General features: G+C 48.9%; 1 protein-coding gene and 1 long non-coding RNA gene across 4 annotated transcripts in view; both read left to right on the top strand.

Annotated features, from left to right (window-relative positions):
* LOC122365896 (zinc finger MIZ domain-containing protein 1-like) overlaps nucleotides 1-8912 on the top strand; it is a 138281-nt gene extending 129369 nt beyond the window's left edge. For all 3 annotated transcript variants that reach the window (XM_043337509.1, XM_043337511.1, XM_043337512.1), the window contains 10 exons: nucleotides 522-657; nucleotides 1854-2064; nucleotides 2473-2658; nucleotides 3037-3179; nucleotides 3579-3720; nucleotides 4446-4605; nucleotides 4982-5196; nucleotides 5560-5725; nucleotides 6088-6248; nucleotides 6654-8912. In XM_043337509.1, the coding sequence (XP_043193444.1) occupies nucleotides 522-657; nucleotides 1854-2064; nucleotides 2473-2658; nucleotides 3037-3179; nucleotides 3579-3720; nucleotides 4446-4605; nucleotides 4982-5196; nucleotides 5560-5725; nucleotides 6088-6248; nucleotides 6654-6824 (1691 nt within the window). In that variant the 3' untranslated portion in view covers nucleotides 6825-8912. The remainder of the gene's footprint in view (nucleotides 1-521; nucleotides 658-1853; nucleotides 2065-2472; nucleotides 2659-3036; nucleotides 3180-3578; nucleotides 3721-4445; nucleotides 4606-4981; nucleotides 5197-5559; nucleotides 5726-6087; nucleotides 6249-6653) is intronic.
* Nucleotides 8913-9611: 699 nt separating this feature from the next.
* Nucleotides 9612-19848, top strand: LOC122365895. Its single transcript, XR_006253811.1, has 3 exons — nucleotides 9612-9665; nucleotides 10435-10643; nucleotides 19399-19848. It is a non-coding gene; the product is annotated as an uncharacterized LOC122365895 (long non-coding RNA).
* Nucleotides 19849-24068: the final 4220 nt, after the last annotated feature.

Below are 24068 nucleotides of genomic sequence, written 5' to 3'. Positions count from 1 at the left end.
ATTGGTGGAGGCGGCGCGCGCCGACCGGATCAATCGGGGTTAGATAAAGTTAGCTGGAAAACGGCGGCGACGTCGCGTCGGTGGCGTCGGCGCGCCGGACTGGGCCAGGAGAGAGCGGAGGTGACGGCGAAGGAGCTGCCGGTAGAGATTAGACGAGACAGGGGCCGAGCAAGATGACTCTGAGGGAGAGGGAGGCGATAAGAACTCGAAGAACGAGATAGAAGCAATTGCTTAAGTTGCATACAGGACTGACAGGTGTTGTTATCCAAGCATAATGAGAGCTGTTACGCTTGCTAATCTAACCGCGCAGTTGCGAAGATATTGTTGGTCATTCGTTTGGGTGAACCGATGCTCCGACTTCCGAAATGCACTTTCAGCCCAACAGGTAGCTAATACAAAACTATGCAGACCTCCGAAACATCTTCAGGAAATATACCGTTCGACTCTTCTACACAGTAATTCGACACTTTGTACGACCGCCGCCTTCTATGTTCTAACCCACGTTTTTTTCTCCCCCGCAGAAGACGACGAGTTGCGGCTAACGTTCCCGGTTCGGGACGGTATCGTGTTGCCACCGTTCCGGCTGGAACACAACCTGGCCGTCAGTAACCACGAGTTCCCGCTCAAGCCCACTGTGCACCAGACACTCATGTGGCGGTGAGTTGGCCCGGAGAGGCGCCGGACGGTCCACTGTGCGCTGTGGGGGGTGGGGGTGGTCCACTGTATGGGCGCATATGACCACCGCAGTCGACGCGCCCGTATAAACCCTAATAAACAAACGGGTGGTCCACTGTGTATCGTAGGGTGTCCACTGTGTGCTGTAGAGGTTTTAGGATGGTCCACTGTGCATCTTGAGGGCCCACTGTGCGTTGTGAGGGTTTGGGGAAGGCCCACTGTGCGTTATGGGGGCCAAGGGCGAGCTTGGTTCGGTGGTTTGTGCTCCATTGGTAAACGTTTTAGCTGTCTGTTCGCAATGACAAGCAATCGACCAATGAACTTCCGCTCATGTAAGCGAGGAATGAACTTTCGTTTCGAACCATGTAAGCGAGGAACATTTCAGAGTTGTGCGTGAGGTTTGCTTGTAACGGAGTGTTGCGTGCCTTTTGCTGATTGCTTGATCGTTAGGTTCGTTCAGCTAGTGATTCACCTGACTAATGGGTTATTCAGCTGTGATCAGATAGTCATTTGCCGGGAGTTTTGCACCTGGAGAGCGTTATTTATGTGCAGACTTTAGTTTAGCTACAATTGACGTTATGGGCCTAAATTACATGTCACAACATTAAAAGCACATGGTAGAGACATTATGATGCATAGATGATTACTTGTGTCGGAACTACGGTTGTTAGCGCGTAATTAACAAGGTCGGCTGAGTGCTTAATGCTTAGTTTCGATCCTATCGAAGCTTATGAACACATTTTCTCACAACGCGCCCTTCACTCTTCAGTTCTTCACCAGTGTAACCGTAACGCTGAGCCGACAGTTAACATGGTTTTGCGCCTGATCAAATTACCGCATTGTAGATACCCCGTTACAACCTGGAACAGGATTATTGTTTGCTAGTCAATGATATTGACTTCATTATCGCCCTCCCCAACATGTCATTCCCTGCCATCACCGCTATTTTAACACTTATTATTCCCGCCTCTCCCACGTGAAGGCCGGACCTCAAGCTGGCAAGGATCCACTCTTGACAATGACATCAATTGCCGCCACCCATACACACCGGTTGGACCTATAAAGAGCTGTCTCTGATCCCACCTCTGACAACATTCTCCCCCTTCCTCCGTTCGTTTAACACAGGTCGGACTTGGAGCTGCCAATGTTCCACTTTTGACGTCATTTCCCTCGTACAGGTCGGACCTAGAGCTACAGCTGAAGTGTTTCCACCACGACGACCGGAACATGGACACCAACTGGCCGGCGTCAGTTCAGGTCTCGGTCAACGCGTACCCGCTCAACATCGACCGGGGCGAGTACAAGAGCACCCACCGGCCGCTGAACCTGAAGGAATTCTGTCAGCCCGGCAGGAACACCATTCAGATCACGGTCACCGCCTGCTGCTGTGTGAGTGGAGGATGGGCGGTGCAGACGTGGTTATCATGGGAGTCGTGGAGGTCCGGTCTCTTATGAGCTTACCTAGTGTGAGGTTGATAGGTAAGGTTTTGTACGGGTCGTGCAAGGGAACTCCAGACCCCATTGGCACTTTGAGAATCAAAACCTTGTGAGTCTTCTCAGACACGTTTGAGGTGATTGGTTACCAGAAAAGTGTCACAATCTTATAATTTCAGCTGCCATGTGTGACATTATTTCTTACATGACCCATCATGGCTTTCTTGCATGGTGCATGACATATTTCGTGATTCAGTTATATATTTCTAGCAGGAGCCCACCAAACTCTTAACCTTCTTGCATTCATCTGACTTTTTTGTCACACCCCTGTCATCTCTGACCCTGCTGTTCTTTATCCAACAGTCTCACCTCTTCGTCCTGCAACTGGTGCACCGGCCGAGCGTACGGAGCGTGCTACAGGGCCTACTGAGGAAGCGTCTGCTTCCTGCTGACCACTGCATCAACAAGATCAAACGGAACTTCAGCTCGTCATCACTTAGCGGGGCGAATGGGGGAGATGGAGACGGCGTGGAACAGACGGCCATCAAGGTGGGTGGAGGGGTGGTTGAAGATGGTTGAAGATTGGTGGTAGATTGCATGTGGGGATTTGAGAAAGCTTAGGATAGAGGGGGAGGCTTTGTGTAATAGTTTTCGACGATCATGATCAGCTCGTATTGTTTCACGTTGATTTTCTATTGTAGCGCTTAGCACTGTGATTAGTTTGGAATGCGTTACTTTGTTGCTACATTCCTGTAAATAACTGGTACCCACATCTACTCCTTCTCATTCCTGCATATCGATTGCACTTCGCATATAATGTGTACGCTACCATTTGCCGTCATTTTGTCACTGACCTGAACACGGTAGGCCCTCAAGAGCAAGATCGATCAATCTTTACTAACCTCCCTGTCGTTTTGTCCGTTTCAGATATCGCTCAAGTGTTCCATCACTATCAAGCGCATCACGTTGCCGGCGCGAGGTCACGACTGCAAGCATGTGCAGTGTTTCGACCTGGAGTCGTACCTGCAGCTGAACTGCGAGCGGGGCGCCTGGCGTTGCCCCGTCTGCGGGTAAGGGGGATAGGACTGCCCCAATGGTGTGGGTGGTGTTTTATAGACTCATTTTATGACGTTGTTGGAGCATTTACCGTGGCTATGTGCCTTTGCCTGCCCTATACGCTCGTTGATCTATGCCCATATACCCACCGTTTTTGCTTCCCACTCTTTCATATTTCATCGCACCCCTTAACTCTAATTATCTCACCCTATGACATTATAGTTTTGCACCTCCTTTATTCCGTACCATACCCTCCTTTTTCTCGTGTCCCGCCTCATTCGCTGACCCATTAAACCCCATATCTCCCTATCCCTCTTTACCATCCATCGCCCCCCCTTCCCCCTAAGAAGCTCTCTCCCTACCCGACCTCATGTACCCTTTTTAACCCTACCCTCTTCCTCTCCCGTTTACAGGAAGCCGGCGCCCCTGGAGGGTCTGGAGGTCGACCAGTACATCTGGGGTATCCTCAACTCCTTGCAGAACTCTGATGTGGACGAGGTCACCATTGATGCCTCGGCCAGCTGGCGTGCCAGCAACGGAACAGCCGTCAAAAAGGTCAGCGAAAGGGGCGCATAGGGTGATTCGGGAAAAGAAGAAGGGTCTGTGGCGTGAGAATGGTCTTGGCTTTGCCGAATAGTGGGTAGTTAGTTGAATCAGTGGCATATTGGAACTAATTTTACGCGTAATTGGGATCATTCTGTTGTCCTTGTTCGTCATCACTGCCCTGACCATTTCACTCTTATTGTGTGATTTTCGGCATTTGCCTTACAAATGTTTACAAGACCTTGCGCATTTGAAAGTTTAATGTCACAAATTTTTATGTTTGTCCCGTTTGATGACCAATGACCATGACCAGCGACGTTGCATATGATTCCCAACCTTTGACGTTTGACCTCTTACCTCTGAGTTATGACGTTGGACTCCGACCGGGTGTCAGTCCGTGGGTCCTAACCTCTGACCTCCTGACCTTTGACCTATAGCGCGTAACTTCTGACCGATCGAGGGGTCATTCCGTGGTTTATGACCTATGACCTGTAACCTCTGACCTCAGACCTGTGACCCCGCAGGAGGAGCCCGACAGTGACCGGGGGGTCAGTCCGTGACCTCTGACCTCTAACATCTGACCTCTGACCCGCAGGAGGAGCCCGACAGTGACCGGGGGGTCAGTCCGTGACCTCTGACCTCTAACATCTGACCCCTGACCCGCAGGAGGAGCCCGACAGTGATCGGGGGGTCAGTCCGTGACCTCTGACCTCTAACATCTGACCCCTGACCCGCAGGAGGAGCCCGACAGTGATCGGGGGGTCAGTCCGTGCACCAAACAGCAGCAGCAGCGACTGAAGGCCATCAGTCCGGCCTCTATGCAGATGCCGACCATGTCGAGCTGGGAGGGCGCGCAGAGCATGTCGCCCTACTGCCCGTACCCGCCGGATATGACCAGTGAGTCGACGGGAATGGGTTCGAACCCAACGGTGTAAAAATTTAAATGTTGATTTTTTAAAGCATATTCGATGCATATTCGGTCATGTCTCGCGATTAGGTTTGCAGTCAATTGGAAACACTCGTGATTGAATGTACCCGTATGTAAGGTCCTCAGCCTTTCTCTTTAGCGCCATATAACCCAAGCATCAATAACCATCTAATTAAATATTTTCTTTTGACCCAACCAGTACATCTTCCTTCATTCCTACCGATGTCACCCGACCTGTTACCCTCTCCTCTCTTCCATGTTACCTTCTAACCGTCGCATGCGCTCTCACTTCTATTACCCCCTGACCCTCACACCCTCTCACCCTCTCACCCCGCCTCTCACCAGGTATAAACAACGGCTCGATGATGCCCTACTCGTCCGGTGGTGGCACCTCGAGCGGACCGGTCTCGTCATTCAGCGGTCCGGGCGGGGGCGGCCCGGGCGGGGGCGGGGGCGGCGGTGGTCCGGACTCGTCCGAGCCCTCGGCGCTGAGCCAGCTCAGCGAGTCTGTCAGCAGCCTGGACCCGCTGGCGGCCATGGAGAAGAGCATGCAGGATACGGTGAGTGAAGGGACACGGGGACATGCGAATATAGGGTTTTAACTCCTATTGGTTCATTGGCGGGTGCAAGACATGATAAGTTAAGAACAGAGTATGAAAAGAATAAATGTGTGGCTATTTTGTATCGAAGTCCAATGAAACTCATTTTTGTGCGTTTTTAACGTAGGCTATTGACATGTTGATGCTAGGCTGGGAGCTTATACTTCATAAACACTGCAGGTGTGTGTGCATTCCAAGTTTGTTGCGTACTCTTCAAGCAAAACACCAGATCGATGCGAAACTTTATGAGCTGTTTCACTACCTACCTCAGCCTCACCACACTCAAGATCGTGGCAGTAATCTAATAATCCCACTTTCTTCCAGATGGGAGGTATGACCGGTAATAGCGGCAACAATAGCAACAACGGCGGCAGCGGCGGCAGTGGCGGCTCCAGCCTACAGTCTCAGGGGGGCGGTCAGGCCAGTCACACCATGCCACACACGCCCATGACGCCCGGGAGCTCCTCCTCGTCGACGACGTCATCGAGCGGTGAGCCAATCAGGGCCGAGGGTGGTGGGAGGGGGACCAATCAGGGATGAGATTTGTGTGGGGTGGGACCAATCATATGTAATGATACTGTGTAGGAACCGATCAGATGGTCTTCTGAGTAACTGCTGAACGACATAATTTGCGACATTTTCTTATCAAATGTCAACTTTCTACAAAGAATAACCATACAAACTAATGGGAAACTGTTTTCTTCTCGCATTTTTTTTTGTGTTTCTCGACACGTGTGACCCCTCTTTCGCTCTACTCACCCAACAACCGCAGCACTTGTTTTTCTTTTTCTTCTTCACTCCCCCACTAACCCACCCCTCACCCGCCCTGACCGACCCTCCGTACACCCCCAGGTCCGACTGCGGTCACCTCCTCCGCCGGCTCGGGCGGTGAAACGCAGACCACCTCCGGTGGCGGCAGCGAGCCCCAGCTGCCCGACCTCAGCGGCCAGCTCAACTTCGACCCGTCGGAGATCGTCGATGGCGACAGTCAAGGCGGTCCTGAGGCGCTCGATGTAAGTTTCAGACGACGGGGAGGAGGCGGTTTGGGATTGCGGTGTAGAGGAGAGTTGCTGGTGTGCTGTAAGGGTTGTTATTGCATCATGTTCTGTTGCTCCTCCGCCGAATCATATTCTCGTATCGTAAACTCTAATCCTCCATATTCAGTGATTGCTATTTTGGAAATGGTAGACGGAAACTAAAAGTTCGAAGACTGTCGAAGAGATATGAAGCTGTTTGAATATAGTTAGTTGCTTAAGAAGTATATAAAGTTTTCCACCAGTTATCTGATTTTCAGCATTGATCTCCTGGTCATGCTCAAAGTCTCCCAGTCTTCTGTCTCGCCTCAAGTAGTTCAAGCTAATCCACTGACATTCGTATCCCAGTCCCCTGACATCTCTCTCTCTCTCTCCTCCCCACAGTTGTACCCGGACACCAGCGTGGATCCGATGGACCTGCTCTCCTTCCTGGAGCCTCCCGACCTGGCCACGCCGCCCAGCTCCGGAGGCTCGGCCTCACAGGCGGGCCCCACCGGCGGTGGAACGCCCTCCAGCAGCGCCACAGCGGAGGAGATTCTCAGCCTCTTCGAGTGAAGCCGCCAGGGTGGATCTCGTGGTGCAAGCTGAGCGTCATGTCTTCGGATGTGACCTTGGACTCTGGGGACGTGTGGCCTCTTGAGTGAACGCTGGTCTCTGTGGGGAAGCTTGGTCTCTTCGAGGAAAGCTTGGTCTCTTCTAGGGGAAACCCGAAAAGTTGGCTCTCTGGAAGAAGGAAGTGCAGTCTCGGTGAAAGAAGCCACGTCTCTGGGAGCTTGCAGCCTGCGTTGGTCGGTGGGGACTCATCGGTGAAACGTGTACAGTTCCCGATAGGAGGATCCTCCAGCACGGAGACCTTCGATGAGTTGCCGCGGCAGGCTCCGTCTCGCACGGGGTGCTTCACAATGGGATCTCTCGAGTGAGGATGTCTAAGCGAACGTTTCTCGTCGAGGACATCTTCGAGTGCGGGCCTTCGGGCGAAGTAATCCCCGAAGTGTTCCGCTGGTGACTCGCCTCCGGGCGAAGAACTGGTCCTCAAGTGAGGCAGCGAAGACTGGAGACTCTGTCTCTGTGCCACGAGACCCTTGGTCAACGCCCGGAGACGCCTGAAGAACGTTGCGTGAAAACGTCCGGAGATCTCTTGACCACCGCAGGCATGACGAAACGGTCAACGAAGCCTTGGATGGCCCTGCGACGTCCGGCGACAGACTGGGTTCGAACGTTATCCTGGAGGAGGGGAACGTCGTCCCAAAGTGCTCGGAATCCGGCGGGTAACCCCGGAACGCCACGGCCAACCTCAGTCGACGGAAGTCGAGGTCCTGGCCAGCGCTCCGCGAGGTCCCGGCAGACGCAGCGCCAGCGTCCGGAGAAAACATCGACTGGCGGCCACGTGGCGAGCGCTCATTGGCCGTCTGCGGCGTCGGAACGCGCTGATTGGCTCGGCACGTCAGGCGGCGTCGGTGATTGGTCGCTGCCGCGGCTAGCGGCGCGCTGATTGGCCAACGGCCTGCAGAGCAACAACTGCCGGCACATGTCGGATAGTGCAATAGTTGACCAACGCGCCCCGGCGCTGGTGGGAGGCCACGGATCCGAGAAGCTGCTTGTGATATAACACAGTAGGTATGCAAAATGTTCCTGTTGAATGCGCCGGTATAGTGTCAACGTTTGCGCGGTGTGATGATCATGCTGATGTTGTGTGGCAGTGTGCGGATTGTGTGTATTTGTGCGAGTGTGTGTACTGTGTGCGGTGTGAAAGTATGCGGCGGGGATGATGCGTGGAAAAGGTGCGCGACGCACATTGGGCAACGCTATTTAAGCTGGTGTAGAAATCAAAAGACGCGCCGTCGTGTGCGCTCGGTTGCCCAGAATGTACAAATTTAGCGTTAGCGTGGCGCGACGAGCAGGGCCAAAGCGGCGCGAGCGCGCGCGCGCGGGAACTGAGCGCGCCGCCGCGCCGCCGGGATCGGGCCAGTGGCGCGCATTGAGAAGTCTGTCTGCGTGGTATAGCTTTAACGAAGGCTGGAGCTCCCGCCTGTCTTTTTGTCCTCTTCCGTCGCGGCGCCGGCCGGCGCAGCGCTCTTTCCTTTCACCATTCTCTCATCACCCGGAGTCGTCCGGGGCCGCGCAGGTGCCATCGATTATTAGTTTTCCACCTGTAGAGCACGTGTTTTTATTTTCTGTCATCCTCGCGGCAGCTAGCTGAACTCGTAGTTCCCTGACTGTCCGCTGGCGGCGGCACGATCGCGGCGTCGCACGCGAGCACGTGAGGTGATGTGCATGGCCTGAGGAGGCGCGAGTGCGTTTTAGGGACGATCATGACATGTCAACGTGAAATTAGTACGGTGAAACTGGGCGTGCTTGTATACACACGCCCACAACCCCTTGTTGGTCGCCATTTTCTTGTATCGTTCCCCGCTTTCGTGGATCTTCAGCAGCTGCAAAACGCGGCTCTACCTATCGAACGACCCGGTCCTTCAACTCCAGACCTGGTCGGTTCCTAGAGCTGCCCTCGCCGACGGTCAGCGTCCGCCAATCACGTCTCACCGTGGGTGTGACGTCACCAGTCGTACCGCCGCCAGCCCCTCACACCTCACCGTGTACCATTGGTCGTAGTGAGACGGAATACATATACTCATATGCAAGGTGGCCGCTGCGTTTGGTCTTGAGACGTCATGAAGTGGTGCTCTATCCACTCTGGAAGCCGATGAAGTTGAATGTGGGATGGAAAACGAGGGGCATAAAATACGCCACCTAAGAGGCTAGCTAATGGACACAATGGGATGGCCGGGCAAAGGGAGCTACTATTTGGGACTCATAAACCAGTAGGAGGCATTGCCGGTATCATTATCCGACAGAGTCGAGCAAGTTTAGCTAGGTAGAATTCTCTCTTGGATGAATTATTACTACAAGTCGCAATCAGGCGCCGCTGCTTGCACAGAAAGGGGTCAGGTCCTACATAACACGTTGGTCAGTTTAGGGCCTTAGGGCAGGTCAGGTCTGGCTCCACCAGCTGAACTTACCGTTACGCAGCTAACGTGGCGCCACCTACGTCCATATCTCCTATCAACACATGCATAGTTAGTTGGTATTTCAGTATAAAAACAAGTGAAGATTAAAAAAAAAACAAATTCGTAGACTGGCATTCTAGGACAACATGCAAGAATACATTACATATAATATTTTGACAGTTGAAAAGTGATAAATGATTTATGATAACACGATAAGCTAAAAGTTCTTGATAACCTGAAGATCACTTCTGCTTGAAAAGTGTTTACGATTGCGGCGCGCCACGTGTGGGATGCGTCAACAAGATTATGGTGTTAATTAGGGGTTTAAATTGCGAAATGTTGTCATAAAACGGTATATAGGGCCTTGCATAAAACCTTTAACATTTATCAGGTAAGCTCAAAACATAAATATCGTAGACCATGATGGCCGTAGCTCTATATACGGCTACAAGAGGGAATCTAACGGCTAACGCCTCGCCGTTTGCGGCCGCTAGTGTCTTAGTTTGACATGCTATGAGAAGGGCAATTTCTGGAGTATTGATTTGTAGCTGTGGAAAGCTGCAGAATCATGCACCTATTTGTTTTCTTATTGTTTGAACATCTTTGTTAGCTTGAATATAACCCGCACATCAAACAAGAAAACAGTGTTGTTTTTTGTGACAGACGTACGATGCCTTTCTATCTGCATTTTCCCGTTAGCGTTTGGAAACCAACACTTTGTTATAATCCGATATCCACAAATTGACTCGACTCCCGAGGGCTGAGCAGTTAGCCAGAGTTGTGCAATCATAGGTACCCACTGCATTCTCAAACAGGGACGTTGGCATTCTCCAACATTGACAGGGAAAAATGTACAATGGAGCATCATAAGTTCTGGTAGGGACATCGCAACTCCGATAGGTGCCGCATTCACCTTCCACTCACCCTTCCAACAGGCACCCGGGTGCAGTGAGTGCCTTGGGGCTGGGTGGCCTGTCCTCTGGACGGGCTCAGCCCCGGCGACTCACTAGGGTGCCTGCCCAGACCAATGTCTCCCCCTATATCCTATCATCCTCCCGGCTCTGAAATGGTCTCATTAGACCGAAAGGGCCTAACCCAACAAAACAAACAAACCAACAGGCACCACCCACCCGCCCACCTAACCCGTTCCCCCGCTGCAGGCCGAAGAAACCTCCATCCTCCGGTCAGTGAGGGCCGCGGGCGGCTGCGAAAGCTCTCGGCACCGGACGACCGCAGCTCGTCCTCTAGCGGTGCAGCTCGGCGTGGCCCGGGGACTCGAGTGTGACCAAACGGCGCCGGTATTTCACGAGAGCACCGCCCACCGCCCACGGTCCACTTTAGCGCGCCATCGGCGCCGCCAGACGTGCAGGTGAGAGGAGACGAGTTGGTGCCAGCAAGGCGTTATTATATAGTTAGAATGTATTTCTTTATAGGTATAAATTGCAAACGACTGTCTGGATATTGGATAATGAAGATGTTACCAGTCACATACAACGCGATGCCTCTTCTGATTCGTCGCTTTGCCAAGATGTGGTAAGATTTTTAACTGCTAGGTGGATAATGAGCGAAGCATTAGTTTTTGATGTAGCAAAACTAGGATAAATTTACTTATTGAATATAGGTAGGTGCTATTTCATAATATCATGGCTATTTCAGACAATACCCTATCTTCACTCGTTGAATGCATCTCGTCATCTTTGCACCACTATGTACTGACTCCGAAGAAAAGGTGGAAGGTCTATTTGCATGAGACATCTCCATATCTTGGGAAATTCTCACAATGTAACTCGTCTCGCGACCCTTTTTCTTCTAATCCTCAGTTAACTCAGCACTGTTAAAGGAAGGGTGCCACCTTTTGGACACAACGCAGTTTTTACAAGATTAGCCTCACATGAACCTAAAAACCGGCTTCACTTACCCATGGATGATATAACACTGGATTGGTGTCTCGTGGAAATTAACATTGGGATCCGCGACATTGGGATCAGGCCTGCCATCTAGCGAGAGAATTATCGTAAGTTAGGAGCAAGCCGAGTGAACGCCATCTCTCAGCATTATGACACACGTGGGTGTGGTGGGTTAGTTGGCTTGAAGTGCATATTCCCACGAGTTGGAGGTAATCTTACTTGACTTGAGACGATAAAAATGTCTTAAATGCTTGAAAGCCAAAAATGTCAAGCAGCATTTAGGTAATAACGAAAATAAAATGCGTAAGACGGTGTGTATTGAAACGCCCGGTCCCATCGGCTTGTACGACCTTTTCAATTGTCATTTACTCACAATGGTACAGCAATTTGACAATATGCCATACATATTTGGTAGGCTTATTCCTTTTTCTCCGAATTTCGCTCGTTTTTTTCCATCTCAGTTAATTGTTACGGCACGTGCCACGTGCCAACTTAGGGGTGTCGAAATTGTTCCACATAAAGTAACTCCGCAATGGCTGGGCCCATTACAGTAAAACTTCGTTAGTAGTTAGGCACCCAGTGGCCAATGCATTTCCATGTGTCACTATGAGGGTGCTACTGCACGTGCGCACGTGCGGGGACGGGGTGCCGCTTCCATATCTCAAGAACGGCTGGGCGGATAACACTCAAACTTTGTACACAAATGTCACATCGATGCTCGCACTGCATTGATCAGTGCTTACATTGGTGCAGAGTCGTAAAGAAAACGAGGAACTGAGATGCGTGGTGTTTTAGTTTATGCCTTTCTGTTCCAGCAGCTGATTGATCCGCAACAGGAGATCCTTGTTTGTGAAGGCTTCGTCTCCCTTTTCCACCCCTTGTTTAAAATAGGTAACATTAACAATGTACGTAAGAAGAAGATCACACATCAAAGTTGTTTTAGGCGGCTATCTTAGGCCAGGGCTGCGGAGTTGTAGTCAGAGCCAGCAGTTCAGTTCCGACTCGGAGTCGGTTGATTTTTAAAAGCTATAGTCGGAGTATGAGTCGAACGTCACCGAAAAGTCATCGAATCCACAGACTTACCAGGGCTGCAGAGTCAGAGTCAGAGTCGGAGTCTGTGTGAATCGACAGTTCTGCCCGGAGGAGTCGGAGTCGATATTTGGATACCGGAATCGGAGTTGGAGCCAAAGTCACTGAAATTTCATCGACTACGCAGCACTGGTTGGGTCCTTTTCAAAGAGCGTCTTGAATGGCATATTGAGCGGCAATGACGTTAGCAATTCCGTTCAACTTTTTCATTAGACTTGTAGATAGTACTTTACGTTCGTTTTGTTCTTTGATCGGGCAATTTGTTTGATTTAGGCCAAGTAAAGACTCATGTGAAAAATAGCGAAAACGACACGTGCTGGCGAAGTCTCCAATAACCCCCTGTTTCACGATTTAATGAGGAAATAACATGGAACTGCTTATCTTATTACTGACGCTGCACATAATTCTATTAATTTCTTCGCTTTTACTGACATATATAGACGTAACCTTTTGAAAAATTGCACAACAAGCCCGCTACTACACCACATTCCCGTGTGTCACAATGCTAATCAGCGGCGTTCACTCGGCTTGCTCCTAACTTACGATAATTCTCCCGCTAGATGGCAGGCCTAAGCTCAATGTCGCCAAAAACTGCGAAGACACCAATCCATTATTATCTCATCCATGACTTACCTATGCTCGAGACGGTCAGCATTGAATCCGCACGTGAAGTTATCATTTGCGAGTTTTGCTGCCAGCATTCGGGCAGGCAAAAATCTTCAGCACTATTTCCTCGTCGTGTTAAGGGTATTTTATAAAACATGAAATCAGCAAAGGTATGTATAAAAGTTATACTTTTGAAGCATGTTTTATCATTTTGAAAGGGTATATTTTTTCTTTATGGTATACACTTAAGTTTTAAAATTTTAATTGGGAAGTTTTTCTAGTAAGTTGCATGAAGGGTGAAGGGTTCCATAGATCTCTTAAGCATTGTAAAGGAAAAACCTTTACTCGACTTATTTGATGTTCTTTAACTGTTGGCAAATATGGCCAACAGTTACCTACTTGGTTACCTACAACTTAGTTCAAATCATGTTATCTTCTTCCTTTTTATTTGTTCATCTTTTTGTCTCAGTTGCGCCATCAATGCAAATGGCAGAATGATATGTTGCCATGACAACAGGATATGCCAGCCGTCCTAGCTGCCACATCAAACGACCTTGAGTTGTAGTGGTGATATAAACAACGATCTTTTTTTTTGGCCAATGTATTAAATGCAATGTTTCGGTTTTTTGTATATTGTGGACGCGCTAACCACGTCTAAAAATTCAAATAAGTAAAATAGATTCATAGAACAAAAATTTCGGAAGGTGGCACCCTTCCTTTAAGCTGTCAATTTTCAGCTAGGTGGCAATTCTACAAAACACCGCACTGAGCTCAAATGGCTCGGTATTTCCTGTTCGATCCCATCAGGGCATGGAACGGGACATGCTCGGTGCCACCCGAGGTCCCCGCGCGCGGCGGCGGCCGCGGGCGACCATCCCCACTCCCCAGGGTAGGTACCGTGAGCCATCCGTTGCACACTTCGTCTCCGCTGACCTCCTTATCAACCGGCGGCGCCGCCGGCGCCCGCGGCTAATACGGCGCGGTTTCGCGGACAGTGATCGCCGCGACGATTGCAGCCCGTTGGCGGCGATTTCGGCGCACCGCAAACGGCGCGCGCCGCCGCCGCCCGCTGACCCAGTGCGCCGGAGGCGGCAGGGACCCATCACAGACGCCGGACTTGTGGGGGAAATAAATCCGCGGAAATGCCTCGTATTCACGCGTGAGGGCACGTGTGATTGCTACTCGAGTCCCCGAATTTTGAGGCTCGGTCATGGGCTCTGTTCACTGCAGTAGTGCAGGGGCTTGCCCATAGCATGACCTGATATGTGAATGACTGGACAAACCAAATCCAGTGCTACAGTTTGGGTGGATCAAGGGGAACTTGATTTTCGTAGTTGGTTTTGATACTAAAGCAAGGATGCCAGTTAGGTATATCCTATTTTCAATGTATTGCAAGGAAGGTCAGGTCTAGGCTTCTCCCTTAACTTATATATATATATATATATATATATTTCTCTCTCTCGCTCTCTCTCTCTCTCTCTCTCTCTCTCTCTCTCTCTCTCTCTCTCTCTCTCTCTCTCTCTCTCTCTCTCTCTCTCTCTCTCTCTCTCTCTCTCTCTCTCTCTCTCCCTCTCTCTCTCTCTCCTCTCGGTCTCCATCTCTTATTTTTCCCTCTTCATCCCCTTATCCTCATTCTTCACTCCATCATTTTTTCCTCTCCCATCAGTAATCTTATACCAATCCAATCACAGATCTCCCCCGAGCGCTATGACGTATTTAGCGGCATACTTCCACATAGGTATGTCGCCAGATTCAATCGGTCATTACCTACTTTCATCTCTCGACAATGCAGCGATTGAGATAAAAACATCGCCGTGACCCATCTATAGCGGTCAATTTGACCCATTTGTATATCGGCTAAATTTCATGCTACGTGAACAAGTGGTTGGTTCGTGACTAGATACGAACGAAATCGCACGGAGACAAAACCTCTGAGGTGTATTTAACCGTTGCGATCAATGTCACATGTCGCTGATCATCAAGAGTGTGTCAGGTGAAGCATGAATGCCTTGCAAGGGAAGTTACATGCTGGCCCTTACCCTCAACGGCCGTCATAGAAGCGTCATCCTGGACATACATAATGTGTACGAGTAAATTTATATCGCACATGGTAAATGATATAGGGCAGCTGCAGTTAGAAGATGTCTATTATCTAGCTAATTCTCATTTTCGACTATGTACCACTTGCTGGCATCCAGCACATGCATTTGCATTGGTGTGCAGTTCGCCATTTCGCCTTACACATTGAGATATACTAGTAGAACAGAAAGGTGATTAATGACTTTTTTGGCTTCTTCACAGTCGTTACAGCTCCATTCATGGATTCGTCACTGAGCTGGGTATTAAAGTGTAAATTTAAGGTATCTAACATTATTCGAGGGCTTTTCTGTCTTCTACGTAAACTCATTTCGCAGAGAAATTTCTGCAGAAAGCCCATTAGCCATCGACATGAGCTCTAGCGAAGGCTTTCCCCAATAGCAATCCATCACTTGTCTCCACATTTGCACCCATTAGACCAGTGGTCGGCAGGTCCTCCGGGGTCGTGCCCCCTTTTATGGCGCCAGGCAGGGCCATTACCCCCACCTACCAGACCCCATTGGTGATACAACCAAGGTTACTGAAATTCCACACTTTTCCGTGACTCTTTGGGTACCATATCTGCGAGAAACCGCAGGCCCCCTCCCCTGCGGTTTCTCGCAAATATCTCAAAAACGTTGGCACGGAGCGCCACCATTTTGGAACATTTTATCATACATCGTTTCTGCACATGTTGTGTGTTGTGAATATTTCAGACCAGAGTCACTCAAGGTCAGGTCACCAGATCACGTCAAGTGACCTCACCTCAGTAAAGACTGCAACGCCTGCTTTAGCTTCATTGAGTGACAGATCTCTTTCAAACTTTCAGGAATTGATGGCAACAACATGTACAAAATTTGTATCTCGGAGATTTGATGTCGGTGACCAAAGTTCAGGTCAATTTCACGCCCTCTCCCATTATCAATGGGAGAGGGCGCAAAGTCAATGGTAGAAAATTGAAAGGCGCCTCTTTTGGACCAGTGTCATTCCTAACACTGCAGTGACACTCTTATTTACAAGTAAACATGACCGCTGAACCGGAAAATTGCACCCGTAACCCCACTGTATGTCCCTGAGGTCATTTCAGGTCATGAATGGTATCTAACAGCTATTCGCTAATAACTTTTGATAAAGGCATCCCAGAGCGATGGAAATGCCGTAGATGTGTTCAGCTTGACGATACGGATCGACTGATGTGCATTGTGCAACAAAACCTTCGATGCTTCTCGACGGGAGGATCACGATGCTGATAAAAGTGAGCTCTTGCAAGTTTTGAGTGAAAAGTTATTTAATAAAAACTATCAGCAAGCAACGTACATTTTGGCAGTTTTTGTCTCCTGCAGGCTAAACTATCTTCGGTTGAATCTGAGGGCAGGCATCAGAAAAAACGTTAAGAGAGCTATCGAATGCGTTTTTCCGCAGCGCTGTAGCTCTATCCTTTCCTGAGCTATAGGCCAATTTGTCGAAAATTGTCAAAGGTTGACCTGAAAATTGGCGAAATTTTACGTTCGATGACCTCTGGCGACCTGACCTTTGATTTGACCTAAAAGGTGACCATAGTTTTTTCTTCATCATTTCTTACGCTCTTTCGATCGCCGACTATGGCGTTTCGCTAGTGACCCAGGACCCAAGTTAATAGGGGGTGTTCAACCTCCATCTCCAGCAGGGCGTGGAAATCCAGGAGCCCCAGCGGGGCGCGGGTTAACCCCCATACGTATATGTAGGGGTAGCGGGTATTTTTCGAGAATAGATCACGTTAAAAGGGTCGGATCACGAAAAAAAAAACTGTACCATCGAGCCGATCATTTTTATCTGTCCTGAAAATGGCATGACCTTAACCCGAATAACCGTTGATTTGTGAGATCTTTCTTGAGATCATGGCAGGCCACAAAATCTCACCTCAAGAAGTTACAGCAGGACCCGATTAACTCGGCAGTTGTTATTGACCTATGGAAGGTCACCCAATGATCAACGACCTTTAAATTGGGTAGCAGCGGCTGCTTATCTTCACGGGCAACACGCTCAATTTTTCTGCAAAGCTCCAGCTCAGAGACCGAGATGCTCAGGTCAGGGTGCAATGGACGACTCCTCTCCCTTGCGTTAGTGACTGTGAAAACGCCAATAGACGAGCGCCGGCTAGTATGTACAATGTACATGACAGTTACTTTCCACGACTGTACGGCATGGTGAGCAGCTACATGAAAATTGGCATGCGCCAGCTAATCAGTTCATGCTTTGTGCGTTTGACCTCGACTAATCTTTGAATCCTTGGGCACAACAGTTGCGATGCTTGTCCCATCAAGGGAGCCATTAATTCTAAAAAAAAAAATGAGGCTTTCTCAGAGGCCCTCATTACCCCCCGCCGAAGGGCGCCATTACCCCCAAAGGGGGCATGCCCCACCATTTGCCGACCCCTGCATTAGACAAAACTTTCCGCTCATACCCGCGCGAAAGCTGGTCGTCGCACACGCGTCACTGCTCGCCTCGCTCCCGGCAAACTGTGGCGCCCGGCCGCCGGTGAAAAAATGGGCCACCTGATGACGTCACTTCCGGTAGAGACAGATGATTCACCGCTCGCGGCGGGAGGGGGTCATGGGTGGTGATCAGAGCTCCGTGCTGATGGCTGTTATTGGGAGGCAGGTGCAGTGGGTGGCCAGAAACTGGGCTGCGATTACCGGTGGTGTAATGCTCACTGAACTCTGCCGTAGCTATACGGGTTTGATGGCTGGTTGGTAAACGGGAAGCTAGTAGGTTTTGGATGGAGAACCAGAAATGTGATTCTTGCATGGGATTGAAATGATATCAAACCACATTTAGGTATAGCAAACTGTATAAAACAGAATGCTGTAAAAAGCAGAATGGAATATTTATGGAATATTTATATGGAATTGGTAACCTTTTGTATAGTGCCTACCAGCTATTTATATCACCTGCAGATTGTAACATGGAAAAGTGCAACGAAGCCAAATTTACTTATTTCTGAAGTCTCTGGCATCCTTTCATTGCCAACACAATTATTCGTCTGTAAAAACTCAAAGCGAAAACTACCGCTAAACGCATTGCGGCAGATTCAGACTATCATGTCAAGATATACGTGAGAACAGTGTGCAAAAAGTCAAGTTATCACGCCATTCGATAGCATCCATCCATACAACACAGCTTTTCCTTTTGACCGGCAATGAACTCACTATGCCAATTCCACTGGCATGAATCACATCTTTTAGAAACCACCCGAGCAAATAGCGCGTCAAACGTTTCTTCAAGAGACACCTAGCTACCTACTCGGTTTTACTTTTCACTATAAGCGTGGGAATTCACAGCTTGGACAGCTCAGCTCATTGCAGTGCATCTCTCGGTTCTCATGTTCACTTGGCCTCGATCAGTGAGCCGAGATGGCGAGACGTGCGATATTGCTGTACTAAATCAACCGCAGTCCCCCTTTCTCTCAGAGAAAAATCGCGCCTCCTTAGGAGATGTGATTTTACCACATCTGAACCAGGACAGTGGGTGAGATTCTCCGGATCTTTATCATACTGGAGATGTCGATTTCTAATGACTATTGCACACTTTTTCGGCCTCCTACAGCTTCGCCTGTAATGCCTCAGATTTGGGAACTTTGTTGAATTCTGCGTAAATAGTAGCTGGTGATATGCATTTGCATACAGTCGTGCAATGGCATCCCTTGAGCGTCGTACTGTGAAATAAATAACTAACGACAGACCTTAGCATTGTAACGTGGCGTAATGTCAGTTCTGCGCGGCAGAACGATGCACAACAGCAGACCTAAGCATCGTAACGTTATAAGAGATGTCACGGAATTCCTCCAGCAGAGGTGATATAACGTCACTCGTCCCGTTTAGCAGCACAAGAGTGTCTGATGTATTTACAACATCTTAGCACATTCTTATCTCCGGCAGTGTCGTTCTATCGTCCAACATCTCCTCATGCCGTGCGACCGTACAACATTGGCCCAAGCGTGTCGCACCTAACGGACATTGCCAGATAAATCTGTGGTGCCTGTCGACCCGTGGCAGACGGCGGCCGGGGCTGTCTCGGATGAGAGATCGGATTAAACAGAACCTGTCAAAGCCTCTGTGATTGTCCAGGTCTCCAAATTACGACGTTGTGTTTATTTACTGGAGATGTTAGTTCTTTTTTTTTGGTCGAGGGTGTGCTAGAGGAGGATGAGTTAGGTATCCTAGATGTGTAGGTAGGCCTTTTAAAAGCTGGTGGGTTATTTGCACATTTCTTACACCTACATGTTTAGGTGCTTGTGCTTGTGGTAAGCATGTCCCAAAAACATGCTTACAACAAACACATTCTCCGAAAAATTATGCTATGGTGACCATATCTTATATCTACGTACGAAACGTCACAATGAATCTATTTTGAATATAAAAGGCTCTTTTCATATACCTACTAATTACACTTTGCATGCGTTCACAGGCTTTGCTACGAGCTGTACGAGGTGCAGCACCAGTGCCAGCAGTGTGGCAAATGTTTTAAGATCCTGAAGTCGGCGACGAGCACCAGGCCTCCTGCTGGCAGACCAGCAAGACGAGCTCCGGGCCGCAATGTCCACAGCCTGGGCCGTCGAGGCGGCCTGGTAGGGCAAGGTGGAGCGAGCAGTATATCCATTATCCAGCTGTTTCTCAACTCCATGGAGACCCGGTACCAGCGCTTCAGATGACGAGAAGCCTCAAGAGGGCATCTTGGCGCGAGGCGACCTTCTCGGAGTGGCGGCCGAGGAAGCCAGTGCTCTCTGGAACTCCAACAGGAGGAGCCGGGGCCACCGTGAAACCTACTGACGACATATAGGTGACTCTAAAAATATTTGAACCGGCAGAACAGTCACTGCCCCAACAGTGATCTACCGCGAAAGGACAAAGCGAATAAATGTGGGCGCCGGTGATGTCTTCATCTCAGCACACACCTTCGGCTATGGTGAGTACCGAAATGTGTTTTGCGTGGTCGTGCATGTGCAAGTACTTCTTGTCACTTTATCCCATCATAGTTTTCATTAACGACAGTGTGTGAAGCTGCTGACGCTCGTGTAAATCGACAATTATTCAGCGCAAGTAATTCATCGGTATCTCGTCGCCATAGCTTAGTCGTTAGCTTGCTGAGCGGCTACTCATTACCGAGAAATTATTGTGCTTGGGAGTTTTGATGGTCATCACTTCACTCACACACTACTCATCAAAAGGTGTCGGTGCCTGGTGTTGTTATACCTTCTTCATATATGGATAGTTATGCAAGTTTCATGATGCAGCTTTTTGAAGCTTCAATGCCTATCATATGACGAGTTGTTGCTGCTGGCCTGAATCTAAGGATACAACATGACTTTGTTCGACAAAGTGTTGGACTTTGTCGATAAATAGGAAAGAAAGAGCTTCGCTTTGCTCCTTTGAAATAGTTTGTTACCTAAATCACATTTTATTTACTTTGCATCCTATTCATATTTTTGCATTGTGATGATTTATGTTACTCTTATCGTTGATTGTACTTTGCACGGTAACATAACTACCAACTTTGCATAACCGTATCCCATTAGCAATCTCACATCACATACGACTACCGCCATAACATTCATCACTCTCATCAGCGCCATTCTTAGTACCGTATCCACCTATCTTATCTCATCCATCACCCATCACACCAGCAGCGTCTTCAACATGTCCGTCACATCCTCCGAGGTCAAGAGGTCACTGTGCCGTTCGGTACCGCACGCTTCCACCGCCGACACACACACACAGAGACCGCAGTTTATGATAAGCTGGCCGTGTCGTGGACACACCCGGGCTTTTGCGGCGCATCGGCTCGGCAGTCGTCGCCAGCGACGCGGAACAACTTACCTCTACCGCGCCGCGTCCGCCGCCGCCGCGTGTCTCGAGCGTCGCTAGCGTCGTCGGAGGAGGCGGCGGACGATTGAGGTGACCGTCAGTTAGAGGCAGGTGCCGGGAGAGGAGCTCGTCAGTTGAGCTCGGGGCGCGGTGGGAGGCGGACGGGCGACACTGGCCGCCCCTGCTGGTTCTAACGATAGAGTTGTGGCGAATTCTTGGACTCTTATAATTGTGGAGGAATACTTGCGCGTGCAGAGGCTCTTGTTGCTTCTGTAGACAAGAACATTCTGTGAAAAGCAAGTTTCTTCTTCAAACGAGCGAGTTTGGGACACGTGCGATTTGAATGGCGAACTCTCGGTGATCATTCTCTGGACGGCAATTGTGAAGAGCGATCACGTGCAGTGATTGATTCTTCTTCTGTGATCAACACAGGATCAAGTTGCAGCACATCGGCTAATGGAGGCATCCGTCAGTGTGCGAAAGGTGAGTTTTGTCTGTTCTCTGCTTTAGTTAGTCTTTGTTACTTTAAAAATGAGTACTTAATTTATTAAAGCCTTACTTATTTATGCCTCCAAGTACGTACACTTCCACTGATTACGGTTAGAAACATTGGAGGCTGAAGCATGCTGTGATACAGCAGTTGTAGAGCGTAATTTCGTGATTTTAGTTGTACTTGCTGAGATATTGTTCATGTTCATGCATTTGGCAACGTTTACCAAACGTTAGGTATTTCCGTTGCATAATAGTTCACATAGGTATGAATGTTTTGAACTATCAAACCGCATCCTAGAGCTTATGCTCTGCAAAAAATGATGCATATAATCCCGCTCAACTAATCTGAGTAGGCCTTTTATCCTTTTTTGTTCGTTGACTTGCTGATCATCTGATGAATGTGTCACTGAGAGGGATTTTATTTTTGCGTTCCTGACACTCTATATGCGCGTTTTCTATTGTTCACTGTGAAGAATGACCATTAGATTTGCTATCTTTTGGACGTGGCCCAGGTCCACACCTTTTGGATTATAAAACACACAAGTTACAAGGGGAGGATCCAGGGAAGGGACTTAAGGGGTCAGAGCCCCTAGCCGAAAGAAGTGATGTGTTGACCTGCAGAGCCGGGCATTGTGTTGGAGTGCCGCAATACAATTAACATCCCCATCAACATAAACAAACATCAGAGGAGGGATGAGAGATCTTCAATTTTCATTAAAGGCCCGCCAATCGTATAGCCTACATTTTGCCGCCCGTGGTAGCCAAACAACATGCCGCTCTCATACCATTGGCTATAGCCGAAGAAAACCTCGGATCTGCGCCTGCAAGTTACCATATAATTACATATGTGTACACGAATCTCTTTCACAAAAGAGACACTACAACGATGACATTGAAATTGAAACAGTATTTCATTCTCAAACTTATCAATACGCATTTCCATCACCAGACAAACGGTCGTCAGGTGTTTGTCCCATCCTACTGAAATTCGGAACATCAAAGCATCGCATATTCGCTGGGAATTTGTAACTCACTTGTGAACATGTAAGCTGTAACTGACTAGCTCTAATTTTACCGCTCAATTTCACTGTTCTGGTCCCACATCTAAAGCTCATTTTAATTGTTTACGGTAGTCTTGAGCTGTATTCTGCAGTTAATATATTTTTTTTACTCGTCCACTTCTACCACCACTCACGCCTTTCAGCACAGCACCACAGCCTTACCCGACCATTGCGTCTGGGAACGTTCCACTCTGCTAAGTCCGTCCGGCCGGCGCCTCGTCCCGGCACTTTGACAGCAAGACAGTGTTCATTTACAGACGTCACAGCATTTCATTCACGTAACAGCCGTCCTAATGGGGCCTGATGGGAAAATGACAGGATCAGACGGTGACATTTATTAGACTTGATAGGTGGTGCATGTGGAGCAAATTTAGTCGGTTTTCACAGCATTGTACTCGTACAGTAAATAACACCTGCTAAGTGGTGAACTCAAATATGTTACGCGACTTCGACGTTACTATGACATCGTTGACCTTGGGCTTGTGATTAGTGAACTACATCATGACGCAAGTCCATATGGAATGAAAAGACTCTTACATCAGACGATTGCTAATTCACAGGCTGAATTATTTTGCTTGTTCGCATATTTATTCTCATAGAAACGCGAGCGCCTATTTATAATATCGGTTTTGCTTCTTGTTGATTCAGTTACGAGATGCCAATGCCTTCTCCTGCAACGACTCACGCTATAGGGTGATAATCGCCCCTTTTTGGAAGAGAAACGCCTTTTTATTGTATCAGCTATTTCTTGGAAGAATCAGACGCTTCCCAGCATAAGGAGGGTCTCCGAAGTTGGTTTGAAAGCTTGAATTGTTTGAAGTCGACGATTTGAGGAGGAAAATGCTTTGAAGCATCCATTGTTTAATGCTTTCCTAAAAAATCAATATATTCGCTTATCCAGTAGATCAAAATTCCAGCAATAGCATACGAACTGTACCTATGTATATTTGGGATGAAATTCATTTGACTGGCTGAAGTGTCTGGTATTGCGTATTGGTCTACCCAAATTAGCTTGATAAATGTACAGTTAGCAATAGCAGGTCTCTGCTGTACGAATTCGCCGGCCCAGCGATGACCCCTCCTGCGAAAGTCACACATGGTCACACCCGTTGAAATGCCGTTCCAGACATGACCGTAAATTATCTCATCACAACTGGGGCGTCACAGCTATCGTGACTTATTCAGCTCGGCAGAACACGAACACAAGCACGCCAAATTACCACTTGATTGGAAAATTTTCTGCCCGAATTTGACGCACCGATTCACCCGTTAGGGTTCCTGTTTTTGGACAATAGAGTCCCAGTCGCGTGCAAATTGCCCCGTCACATCAGCACGCAGTCCAGTGTTGCGATTGGACTATTGGTGGCACGCGCGCAACGAATTCACGTGCGTGTGTCTTTTTTTACAGAGTCATCATATCCGGCGACCGGATTGACCCACAAAGAAGACGTCAACTGCCGTTTGTGGACCCTCGAGCGTGACCAGAACACGAAAACGAAGAAATTGGATTGGTCCGTCTTGCGTGGTGATTATTGGAGCTCACGCAAAGCTTTGACATCACAATCGACTCATGGACTTTGTGTAGAGGAGAGGAGAGGAGACGACACTTGTATTGGTAACTAACGACCAGTCTACGCAAAAACTTCCTGCATGCTCCCCAAACTGTCATCGAAGCATTGCTAACCATCAACCTCCTCAGATTCATCTCATATTCCGTTAC

The sequence above is a fragment of the Amphibalanus amphitrite genome, unplaced genomic scaffold (genome assembly GCF_019059575.1).
Source record: "Amphibalanus amphitrite isolate SeventyFive unplaced genomic scaffold, NRLGWU_Aamphi_draft 000771F_arrow, whole genome shotgun sequence".
In the NCBI taxonomy this organism is placed as follows: Eukaryota; Metazoa; Arthropoda; class Thecostraca; order Balanomorpha; family Balanidae; genus Amphibalanus; species Amphibalanus amphitrite.
This window is presented reverse-complemented; position numbering and strand designations above follow the sequence as displayed.